Genomic DNA, 12,718 nt, shown 5'->3' on the forward strand with positions numbered 1-12,718 from the left:
CATTATTATAAAATTCTGACCCACACTGATAATACAAAAACATCTTATAATTAGATAGATATAACCATAAAAAAAATCATGATGGCAAGATAATTATGTCATACGTTAAACAAAATGATTTCATAATTGCGACATCATGAGGGGTTTTTTTTACATAGGAGATAAGAAATTAGGGGGTTAAGATAACTTTATTAATCCCACGCCAGGGAGATTCACTTGTTAAAGCAGCAGCAAGAGTCGAATGCATCAAGAAAAAATGTATATAACAAAATATATGACAAATAGTGCACGAGTATTGTGTTCGAATCGCTGTGGAGAGTCCGGTAAAAACTTTGGGTTTGGCTTTACAGAGAATGGTTCTAATAACCAAGCCTTGTTGTGTTGAAGAGTTCCTTTATTTTTCCTTTAGGTGTCTGTGTCTGTGTTTGGTTTCTCAGAAATTGTGCTTTGTCTTTTTTGGTTGGTCTCGGTCCGGTTGTGTATTTTCAAATGTGGTCAAGTAACTCAGTGTCTCGCCTCTGTGTCTGCTTTAACTCAAAAGATGGCCTTTTCTTAGAGGATTCACTACTGTTATGTGCGATGAGATTAAACATCACATGAGTGCGTGAGCCAGATCACAGTAGTGCATGTGCCAGATCACAGGAGTGTGTGAGCCAGATCACAGTAGTGCATGTGCCAGATCACAGGAGTGTGTGAGCCAGATCACAGTAGTGCATGTGCCAGATCACAGGAGTGTGTGAGCCAGATCACAGTAGTGCATGTGCCAGATCACAGGAGTGTGTGAGCCAGATCACAGTAGTGCATGTGCCAGACCACAGGAGTGTGTGAGCCAGATCACAGTAGTGCATGTGCCAGATCACAGGAGTGCGTGAGCCAGATCACAGTAGTGCATGTGCCAGACCACAGGAGTGTGTGAGCCAGATCACAGTAGTGCATGTGCCAGATCACAGGAGTGCGTGAGCCAGATCACAGTAGTGCATGTGCCAGACCACAGGAGTGCGTGAGCCAGATCACAGTAGTGCATGTGCCTTTCAGCCCGTCATCCTAGCATCAACAAGGTTTGAGTGATAGGATTTTAATTAAAGATTATCAAGAACTGGAATGAACATTCAACAAGCACTTGGTACACAAGAAGGAACATAAACAACACACAGCTAGCGAGTAAAATGCACACAACTGTAGCTAGCAGTTGTGTATAAAAAACAGTAAATAAAAAATGGACATAGTCATTTAGATTGGATACAGCGAGATTGACAGCTAGTACTGTCCAATTGGTGCGCGGACGAGCTCTCAGTCAGACCCAACCCCTGCTCGCAAAAAAACCCAAGATGGCGCTGGTCAAAATGCTAAAATGCTGCTGGTGGTGGTGGTACTTTGTATAACCAAAAAACATAACCTAATGTACTTGTGCGTACTTGTGAATTATTGGATGTCACTGAAACCCGAGACAGAGGTGGCATGATCCTTTCTCCATGAATGGACAGACCATGCAAATATTATGAAAAATGCATTAGCCATGATGTTGAAAGTAACAAAAGGCACATTAATTGGGACACGTTTCATAGTCCATCTGTAATTTGTTTGTAGTTTCCATTCATGTATGAAACAGTGCAATGAAACAGATCTGAGCTTTTTGCATTACAGGCAAATCAGAATATAAAAATAATACATATCCCAATTAAATTTGCTAGAAAAATGACATTATGTAATGATCTGCTTTGTTTTTTATGTTTTAATGTGACTACTTGTGATTGTGTTTACATATTAGATTCCAAACATAGCAATTTACGTTTACAAATGTCTCAGTATTTGGTAGAAAATTACAGCATTTATTTTCAGGGGTCTTGGTTTGACCTTAGTCTCTCCAGAATTTTACAGTTAGAAAGTGTATGGGAACAAAAACAAAGCTACACACAGGTTTGACCTTTAAAACACGAAATCAGTCAATCATTGACTTTGAGCTTCTACAGGAATATTCCAGGCTTCAGGGGCAGCTTGTATCCATGTAGGAGTTTAGCTAAAAACAGAGGAAGTCATACCAGTGGACAAAATGTTTAAAAAAGAGATACCAAATATGAGTTTGGTATGAAATTCCTATTGTTAGTTATGAGGTTAAAAAAACAACAAGTGTCTGACATCTGAAAAGCAAGAGTACAGCAAATCGAAAGACCCCAGGAGAAGCTTGACGGACTGATATGTCCCATGGGATAAGTCACACGATGTAAAATACATTAGCCCCAATGAGAATGACAGAAAGCCAATTTAGTGGAGCACGGGTTAGTAAGTTCATCCCCATTTTTTACTCTGATGAAGACGCAAACATTGGTCTGTCTGCAAAATGAAAGACCACAGATCAAACAGTGCACCCAGTCCTTCTTTTACTGTCTGCAGTTGGTCGTCCTTGCTCTGAGAAGTAGCAGATCCGGCTGCACATGTGCATATGTGCACATGGCCGGTAGATGTGTGGACAATCCCTCTTCATCCGTCTTCATTTAGTTTGTTTGCATTGCAGTGTCCTTGCTGCAGTGTCCTCTTCCCTTGTGGTGCTCTTATTGTTGAAACCTGTGAGGTTCTCCGCGTAATGTAGCAAATCTGAGGTATTTGCATCAGATGCAAATTAAGATATGCAAATAAAGTGATAAAAGCAAATAAAGCATATATACTGTAAAATCACATGATAATTGTTATACAGCCAATACATGATTTTATTCTGTCATCATGTTCATTTGCTGAGTCAGTAAAACGTACAGATGCAAAGATAAAAGAGGCACTCCAGTATTACACTTTTATAGAGTTGGGGGAGTCAGAGGACAGATTAAAAAATAAATAATGCACACTTCTTCCAAACCCCACACAACAGCAGACGCTCGGTTTTATATGTTGAATCTCAAAGCTAAGATAACCCCAGTGACAACAGAATTCTTTTTTTTTCTTTGTCTTTTTTTTTAAAAAGTTGAAAGCTGCCGCAGAGATACAGAGGACGGCAGTAACCACTAGTCATAATAATCACTATGACATTTTAACAGAAACCGTTTGGGTAGTGGCTATTTCACCCAATGTCAGCTGGCTAGCGTGGACTTCACCCCCATTTGTTACCAAGCCAATATGACACATTGCTTTGAGTGCCATCCAGATGTGGACCGCCCTTTGTCTGAATATGACCTGACCGACGCCCAGGTTGAACGTGGTGCCTGATATGTACAGGGTGGTGACCGTGAAGCAGATCCACGGACCGAGTAAAATGTGCTGGGAGTAGGAGTTGGTCAATGAATAAAGTAAATAGTACGTCTCATAGAGGAAGTAGAGTACTCCCTGGGAGAGCCCAGTGATGGTGATTCTCATCTGACCTGGCCTCCTCCGAGTGTTGAAGGGGCTGCCACTCTGTGCCATGTTCCTCATGTGTCTACACAGGTAGTGGGCCGTGGAAACGCTAGAAACGGTCATGAAACACATACACAGCAGGATATGCACTCTGAAGATGATGTCAAAAGCCGTGTTTGAGAAGACCAGTGGAATCCTATATGTAGGGCACGTGCCATTAAAGCATGTGAGGCCGCTGGACATGTGAGACACTATATATGCTATATTCACTGCGCTACTGTAAAAGACGAACATCGCTTCGAGAAGCAGAGCCCCGTACATGACAGACTTCACGTTCCTCTTAATCCAGATCAAAAGAGCTCGCCGCACAGGGACAATCTGGATGTAGAAGAAGAAGTTCAGCCAGACGTAACACGTCATGCTGCAGTGCATAATGTAGAGCACAATCGCCCAGGACAAAAGAAATATGTAATAGCTTTTTCCTTCCTTTAGCGCCCAAAACATTAAAGGCAAAGCAACACAATACATCACTGAGCACCAGACAAGATATCCCAGAAGCGTCGTCAAAGGCTGCGCGAGTCTTTGTCCGCTGCGCGGTGGAAAGACCAGGCAGCATGCGTAGAAGATGTTTGCAGTGAGGTTGATGAAGAATAGAGGACCATTGATCAACATAAAAGTGTGCTCACCCAGATCAATGTGATTTTCCATTGGTGGTTTAGAAAACTCAAAGTATAATGTAGCTGTTGCGCGATCTCCGTTGGTGTGAGTGTTTCTGCACCAGCCTTTTAAGAGGCGTTAAAAGGAAACCAGGAAACCAATAGATGGTAGATAGATACATCATGCAAACAACTATATCAAATGGAGCATAGCATGTAAATCATACTGTAACCTTCCAGTGGAGCTCACCTGTCAGCATGGTGTATCTTCTTTGTTTAATCCATACAAATCCATACCATATCCGTTTGCATCGTACACCCTGAAATGAAGCAAGTTCAGGGCAATGAAGGAATAGTACAACATGTACTTTTTGCAGTGATTCTACTGTGGCATGCAGACCATGAGAAATGGACTGGCCTGTTTAGGTCTTAGAACTAAATTCAAGGCTGTTCATTTGCAATTTCTATTTTGCAGATATACTACATGAAAACTTTTTTCCTTGCGTCTTGAACAGCAGTCGTCCTCGTCCTCTTGTCTATGCAGCATTGCAAAGGAGACACCCGGGAAACCAAGAATATATTGGATAGTTCTATCAAGCCTGACATTTTCTCTCGCAATCACAGGTGTGTGATGTATAACTATAAAATCACCTTTTTTTTCTTGATTTAAGTATCAGTCCTGCATGAATTTGTCCTTTGAGTGTATTGTCCTTTTGGTTTATTTTCTGCGACTTTTTTATTACGCCTACAACACGTGGAACTGTATATGATCTAAGTATTGTTTCTTTTAAAGGACACACAGACACACACACACACACACACACACACACACACACAGTGTAGACATTCAGTCGTTTTATTTTTAGGTAAACTTTTCAAGGGTAGTTGGGTTGTCAATGTATCCAAATAGTGGTGAGCCTGTTGCATAACCAGTGGCTATTCATCAACCTACAGGAAACCGGTTTTCATGGGGCAGACACAAGGCATCCAAATTTCAAGCAGCCAGGTCTTTCAGGTGATAGTTACTGTACATGATATATGTAGCTGCAAGTACTGACTGATTGAATTTGGATTCATTAGTCAAATTTGAAATAAAACGATATAAATTCCAATCCTTTACATCCCATTGATTTGGAACTTAATGCAACTTGGCAGTAGTGATCAGCTCTGAAAACAAGCTCATAACTTCAGTGCAGTTTCAAGTTCAAAGTGACCAAAAAGTTGCTTTGAAATTGAACAAATTAAAATTTACACAAAAAAATAATAATACCTTTTTAGTTTTTTTAAAAACTTAGTTAAAATACACTTTTACTGTGCCGCTCTTGCTTTGTGCCAAACCTTGGAGACCAAAAAAAATATTATTATGGGAAATACCATTTCCACAACCTATTCAATTTACAATATATTTTGATTTAACATTTGAATGATTTAACGGCATGAATCCTCTAATAAGTTACAACACAAGCTGTGTCAACTACAGAACAAAAAGCTTCAAAGAGCGAATTTAAAATACAATTTAATTGGACACAAAATACTCAATATTTTTTTATTTAAATATGCACGTCTGACTATAACGCCAGAATCAACAGACCATATAATCACATAGGACGATAAAAAAAAAACCTCTTAAAAATAACACTTGATGTCAGAAATATCTAATTATGGTACACCTTCACATTCAAACTCAGCATTTAATATCATCCTGGTATACAGATCAATACTTAAGAGAAATGTACAAAACTCACTCATTCTCTCTCAAACGCAGACACACACGCAGGCGCGCACACACACAAACACGTTGTAAAACAACTGTTTTTTGTTTTCCCTCCAAAGTCAGTGTGAATGAGATGTTCATTGTGCTACATGTCAAGGATTTAGACATACAGGGAATAAATAAATGTTGGCATCAGATTAGAAAGTCCTTCCTCGCTTTGCACTAGTACAAAAAAATGAACCTTCAGTGGTTTGTTATGTTCCCTCAATATGAAGAAACTGATTATTTTCGAAATCACAGCAGTGGCACGCACATATTTATATTTCAGCACTTTAAGGACCACACATTATCTTCTTCTTTTTTTGCATGTTCTGGTCTATTTGCTACACATCACATGCAGTTTACAATACTGCTGTTTTGTATTTTATTCAAATGTGTTTTCCCATTTTCCTGGCAGCCAGAATGTCACGTTCATTTCTGTGAGCACAGTTGATGAACATGTACTTTCTACTTTTATTTTTTCATTGAATTTCATTCAATTTTTTTTCTCAAACAAATCTACTCTGCATTACCAGGCAAACTGTTTACTGTAATCAATTACCTACCTTCAGAAACCATCTTATTGTTTTTCATAACAAAGTGAGAATCAGTGGCTGCCTGGAAGGGAGGAAAAACACATTTAACAATCTTTTACAACCACAGCGGTAATGTGAAGTACATGCAAGTTGAAGTAAGTGAGATAAAACATGAAAAATTACTGAAATCGTCATTAAAACACATTTTACTTGCAAAAATGTGTACTCCCATGATATGCACACACACGCACGCACACAACAACAACACACACACATTTATATAATTTATGTGCAGCCCTGAATGCAGACGGTCATACAGGTTTTCAAAAAACTAAAATCATGACACATCACACTTGCCAGTATAAGAGATGTTACGTTTCGTGTGTGTGTGTGTTCAAGGTGGAGCAGTTAGAAGTAGTCTCTTCTCCGTGAATCGTCACTAATGAAGGAGGGGTTCCACTGGGCGGGGTAGATACACGAGTGGCGAGAGCCCGGCAGGCCTGTGAACGGGTACAGGCCGTTTCTCTCCAGGTCTGCGTTGCGCAACGCAGGCTGAGGGAAAAGGCACAAAAAGAGAGAGGATTAATATAAGGTGTTTTTTAATTACTTGTCTAGTATAGATATTTATCAGTTGTATCCAAACACACCCGAAAACTAAATCCCAACTTGAGCAAGAAAGACAGATCTAGGAATGGGAGGTGTATTAGTAGTCTCCTTACAGAGTAGTAAATGTCCGTCATCTGCAGCAGGTTCTTGGTGCTGCCGTTCTCCTGCATCTCGATGGTCTCTCTGCCCCACTCCATGGATATGCGGTTATTTTTGGGGAAGTCTGCGTAAGGGGACATCTGCAGGTCTCCGCTCTTGAAGATGATCTTGTTGATGTCATTCTTGTCCTTCCTGGGAGATGAAACGTTTCTTCATCAAAACATCCGAGGCGAGACAGTCACTTGGGTGAACTGATCAATTAGGTAAATGTGCCGCCGTCAGATAATTACCTCTGTCAAAGAGGTTATGTTTTTGACCATGTTGGTGCAGATCTGGACAAAGGGGGCAGATCCAGGAATCTTTTTTTTCCCACTTTCTATGGCGTATAGTTTTTAGTTTTTGACACTTTCACCAATTTCCCAGGGAATAATACATGGATCTTGATGAAAAATATTCTGGCATATTTAGGAGTGACACCCGTGAGTGTGTGTTATTTGGTGGTGTTTTATTAAATCAAACGGGACTGGTGGGCCTTGGCAGTATGGATGAATCTATATCTGTATCTTTTAATCATCCACGTGACTCATTTCAATACTGCACTAGTATCAAGAACATTCCAGTTCATTCAATATGTTCAAATAAATAACGAGACAAGGATGGTGTTTCACGCTAACAATATCAGCAGACTTACTTGCAGCAGGTGACGATGAGAGCGATGACGAGGATGAGGAGCAGAGCGCCCCCCGCAGGCGACACCACAACCGCAATCAGCTTGTAGACTGCGACATCAAATAACGACATATTAATAATAATAAAAGATTTAACAATCCCAGGATGAGGATATCATTGAATCGTCTGTTAGGGTCACTTACAGTTTCCACAGTTGAATCCTCCAAATCCAAACATGCACCTGAAAAGCCAGAGACAGAATCTGCGGTTAGAATTTGATCCTAAATCTGTTTCTCATAATCTGATCGTGAACGAAAGGAGAGAGAAAATGAAGCTGAACTTACGGGACACAGGTGCCGTTTTCCAGCTTGTAGCCGTCTCCACAGTCTGAAACAAAACGTTTTGGTTTTTCTGTTACAGGGCACAAAGGCCAACATTGTTTAAGTTTGTATGGACTTAGTGTGAAATTTAGAGAAATCGACTTTTCCCGCAGCGTTTTGTTTTGGTCAGGAAGGTTTTTTTTGCACAAGAAAGTAGAACATTTTATTTGTATAAGATCATCCGCTTTACTAGCTGGATGGTTGTGATAACCAGAAGCAGAGAGAGAGAGAAAGGGAGCTTACTGTACCTAGGCAGGACAAGTCGTCAGCATTGTGTTTGTAGTATCCTTGGAGACACTGGCAGTGGGCTGTGCCACTGCCGTCTGCGCAGGTGGAGCGCTCGGCGTCGCACTGAGTCTTCTGAGCCGCACACAGACTCTCCACTGGAAGGCAGTGTGGACAGAGTTCAGTCAAGAGTGTCACACGACAGACAACAACAAAACATTTGCCATTACAATCAGGTTCCATCTGAAGAAGATGTCAGGATTTATCAACCCACTGTAAAAACTACTGATGTTTATGCGAGATCACAGTAATCTTATTGCATATTTCCGCAATTCATGGTATTGCAGAGTTTCATGTAGCGTGACGTTTGTCAGTTTTTCCAGCATTGACTGGGGAATATTTTCACAAATGTATCATGGCACCTTCCACATAAGCTCAATTCTGCCCTCTGGTGGCTCTAAGCATGTTATTTACTTTGATTGTGGGCCCTCAATGTTTAGTTTAAAAAAAAAGAGTATTATATATGGAAAACGAGCGTAATTATGTTCATTACAATGTTGGCTGTTATCTTTACCGTGATAGGTGAGCTGGTGGTGCAGGACCATTCGGCAGTGGGCCACCGAGGAGCTGCAGTTGCCGAGAAACATCTGGATGCTGTTGTACACTTCAGCGCTCGTCACATCAGTGGAGACGGAAAACATGTTGACAGCTGAGATACGAACCCCGTCCTCCTCTCTGCGGGGGGAGTTCAGAGGTCAGTCCCCCGAGGTCTACGCTGACAAAATGTCAACACCGCATCTCTAAGGTCTTAAACATATTGCATTTCTGACACATAGAGTGCTGAAATATTCCCAGAAATATAATGGGTTAGTGATCGCAAGGACTCACTTCTTACTCAGAGTTGAGCGGCTGTAGCCTTGAAGGACCGACAAGGAGGCATTGAGCTGCAGTGGAAGACAGGAAGAAGGGTGCGTATGAGCCTAGAAGAGAGACTTTCTCAGAAACGAGCAGAGACAAGGCTGTGGTGTGGACTGCCCCTCACCAGCTGAATGATCTCCCTCTGGATCTCGTGCATGGTGGCGCTCTTGAAGATAACAGGGTCGTGTGGCAGCCTGTTGACACTGAACGTTCCCAGGAATGTCTTTGCTGTGGGGGGGAATCAAAGAAAGGCCTTTTGAGAAAACAACTCAACTAGAAAAATAATAATTAGCATATATGTGTGTGTATATATATATATATACAGGGAACTTACCTCGGGTGCAGGAGCGTCCGTCCTCAAGGTCGAAGCCGAGTGAACATTCGCAGCTGAAGGAGCCTCGTGTATTCACGCACCTGGAGCCAAGCGGGCAGGGATCCCTCTCGCATTCGTCCATGTCTGGGCACACGGATACATAATGGTATCACAAAATCACACCCGCTGGATCCACAGAAGTCAAACCTGGTGTTAATCCTCTGCACTTTATGTAAGAAATGTCTGGACGGACTGAAAAAGGACAAAATATAAGGCAGCCTGAGACAATGCTGTTATCAGACAGTCGGGAGGAAGAGAAGAGAATAGGAGGGGAAGAGGAGAGAAGCTCACCCTGGTTGCAGGTCGGTCCTGTCCATGCCTGCTGACAGTGGCAGGTGAACTGATGCCTTTTATGGCTCACGCACATCCCTCCGTTCAGACAAGGGTTCGACACACAGGGGTTTCCTGGAGTTCAGATGGGAGAGCAGACATTTGACCATTAAATATATTGAACTGAACCTTTAATAAAAAAAGTTACATGGTTTCATACTGACATTCATTACATCTTATCAATCCCATGATGTGAATTGACCTCGACCTTCATTTTAGAATTTTTCTGTTCTTTTGTGAAAGAGAGAGTTTTATCCCCCGGCGTTGCACTCATACACTCGAGTAGAAAGATCACTGCTGGATAGTCGGCATCAATTCATTTCATTTAAATGTGCACATCGTCTACAGCGAGGCACCTTCTTTAATCCAAAAAGAACAGATCTCTGGTCATTTGAAAGCTCCTGCATGTGTCTGACTCCATTCTCTCACATTTGAAAGTATTTATACATGAAAAAAAGGAACTGTCAGATGAGTTACAGTGACAGACACTGATGTTTCTGCTATTACATCAACTCACTTGTTTATGACCACAGCCATTGTTTATCCCATCCACTGAAACTACGTGACTTTGCAGATCAATCACTGACCATATCAATAAACGGAAGCTGATAAAACCAAGTTTGTGGTGCTAAAACGCTAAATTTGACTTTAAATTCAGTTTACCCATAAATACTATCCCATATACTGTAGACACAAGATATAATCTGGCTAAATCATTTGACAATTCCATAGATTACAATCCATTATACTGCAAATACATTTTTGTGAATTCTCAATTCTTTCATTTAATGTTTGTTTTGCTTTTTGTTTGTTAGCACGATTACTCAAGACATTATGTTTAGGTAGATCTCGGCCATGGTAACAGGTGATTACATTTTGGAAGAGATCCAAATCCGGATCTGGATTCAGGAATTTTTGGAAGGGTGCTTCACCGTTGCGAGACAGGGCAAAACAAGTGCATAACATTTAAGAAATATTTCAGTCAGACGGAGATGGAAATTCAAGTTTCGGGTGAAACAGAATATAGGTGGGAGATTTCTCAGCCTTGGCAGATGTCTGCTCTCTCTTGTTAACACCTGTGTTATCTACTATTCCAATGTCAAATACAGCTGCTGTGGTAAAAGCAAGATTTACCACAGCTAACCGGAGCAAAGAAGACCTTGATGAACAACTCACTTGGTAGAGGCGGTGCCTTGGTAGGCTGGACGTCAATGGGTGACGTTGTCACCGCCGGCTCTGTGGTCCCTCTGTCTGTCTTTTTCCCAGTGGTGAGCAGAAGCTCTGTACTGGTGGGGGTGCTGTGGGCGTAGGGTGTGGTGGTGACGCGCTGGCGGTGAGAGGCGGTAACCCCCGGAGTGGCCGTTTCTATCGGCGGGGTGGTGAAATTGGTGGGATCAGCGATCCCGGTTGAAGGCCCCTGGGTTTGGCTTGGTGACAGGCGATGGGTCGGGTGCGCTGCGGAGGTCTGTGGGACCAGGGTGGAGGCTGTGGTGGTGGAGGGCGTGGTGTACGGGGTGGTGGCTTCGTCGTGTGACTCTGAGGTTGAGCTGCTCGTGGTGGTGCTGCTGCTGCTGCTGCTGAACCTGGAGGATGTGGTTGCAGGTAGAGCAGGGTTGGTTGTGGTGGTGGTGGGGGAGGCAAAGGCTTCTGTTATCTGTGGTCTGTTTAAGAGAAAATAAATGAACAGTCTCTCACAGACTCCTGACAAGAGCAAGGAAACTTGATTCGAGCTGAAGTTCTCTGTGAACATTAATTACAACAGACACAGTTAAAAAATAGTTAAGTAAACAACACAGCGTACCTTACTGTGACAGGAACAGGTGTGGTGTTCAGGGAGATCTCAGTAACCAGCACCGCAGTGTCCGTCAGAGAGTCGTCCATTTCAGATGTATTGCTACCGACTGTAGGGGGCGCTGTGGTCAGACCCGGGCCCACGCTTGCCTCGCCGGTCTGGGACGGCAGCCCATCGGTGCCCTCTTGGTTCTGAGTGCTGAAGCTGTGGCCTGCAGTGGACGCCTCGGTGGAGGTGGCAACATTAGATGCTGACTCCGCTGGGTCCGTCCCTGAGATGTTGGTAGGACCTTCTGTGGCCGAGCTGAGAGTAGGCGTGGAAGATATCAACACGTCCGATTGGTCGGTGCTGAGCTCTGTCACCCTGAGGGATGGTGTCGAGTCGGAGGTCCCCTCGGACGCTGAGGTGTGTTGATGCTGGGTGGCGTTAGGCCGCTCAGTTAAACTCTGGGTTCCCCTGGACCCCCCAGGGGTCCCAGTCTCTGAAAACGTCCCGTTGAAGGAGCGGGTCACGTGCTGGTCTGTTGTGTCCCTGCTGTCGGTCCCTGTGGATGGGGCGCTGTGGGTGTAGTCCTCAGTCTCCGTCGACCTGGCGGGAAGGCCCCAGGTAGAGGGGGGATGATGGGAGTTGGAATCTTCTGTGAACATAGAGGAGGTGCTGTTGCTGGAGGAGGAGGAGGAGGAGGAGGAGGAGGAGGTGACCGACAGCAGGGTCCTCTCCCCGGCTCGGGTGATGGTGGTGGAAGTGTAGGTGCTGTCGATGTCCGTGGCGTCCCCCAGCCACTGAGTGCTGTTTGGGTTGTCCTGAGGCTGAGGCAGGCTGGCGTCCTCTGTTAACCACCTGGACCTGGACTCCAAGGACACGGCATGGGTGACGCCTGGCCCCGGGTCTGTATTAACAGAGTCCTTCCAGTCGCTGCTACTGCTGCTGATACTGCTGCTGCTGATACTGCTGCTGCTGCTGCCGCCGCTGCTGCTACTGCTGCTCATACTACTACCGCTGCTGCTGCTGCTGATACTACTGCTGCTGCTGCTGATACTGCTGCTCATACTACTACCGC

The 12,718-nt window shown here is 43.4% G+C and overlaps 2 protein-coding genes across 3 annotated transcripts; both read right to left on the minus strand.

Moving 5' to 3' along the window:
• Nucleotides 1-1,553: 1,553 nt before the first annotated feature.
• On the minus strand, nucleotides 1,554-4,582 carry LOC118283081. The gene has a single exon (XM_035604759.2). The coding sequence runs from the start codon at nucleotides 4,027-4,029 to the stop codon at nucleotides 3,010-3,012; it is 1,020 nt and encodes a 339-aa protein (XP_035460652.1). The 5' UTR covers nucleotides 4,030-4,582; the 3' UTR covers nucleotides 1,554-3,009.
• Nucleotides 4,583-5,509: 927 nt separating this feature from the next.
• On the minus strand, nucleotides 5,510-12,698 carry heg1 (heart development protein with EGF-like domains 1). Of its 2 annotated transcripts, none has more exons than XM_047337190.1 (13): nucleotides 11,668-12,698; nucleotides 11,043-11,449; nucleotides 9,828-9,941; nucleotides 9,498-9,620; nucleotides 9,288-9,391; nucleotides 9,134-9,189; nucleotides 8,820-8,980; nucleotides 8,269-8,403; nucleotides 7,985-8,027; nucleotides 7,844-7,881; nucleotides 7,663-7,750; nucleotides 6,986-7,163; nucleotides 5,510-6,818 (listed from the first exon to the last, which is right to left on the minus strand). In XM_047337190.1, exons 1-13 carry the CDS (start codon nucleotides 12,645-12,647, stop codon nucleotides 6,675-6,677), a joined length of 2,571 nt encoding a protein of 856 aa, XP_047193146.1. In that variant the 5' UTR covers nucleotides 12,648-12,698; the 3' UTR covers nucleotides 5,510-6,674. The 2 variants fall into 2 exon arrangements, with proteins under 2 accessions (XP_047193146.1, XP_047193145.1); XM_047337189.1 differs by having other exon boundaries at nucleotides 11,043-11,527.
• Nucleotides 12,699-12,718: the final 20 nt, after the last annotated feature.

This window comes from Scophthalmus maximus, chromosome 14 (genome assembly GCF_022379125.1).
Source record: "Scophthalmus maximus strain ysfricsl-2021 chromosome 14, ASM2237912v1, whole genome shotgun sequence".
Lineage (NCBI taxonomy): Eukaryota > Metazoa > Chordata > Actinopteri > Pleuronectiformes > Scophthalmidae > Scophthalmus > Scophthalmus maximus.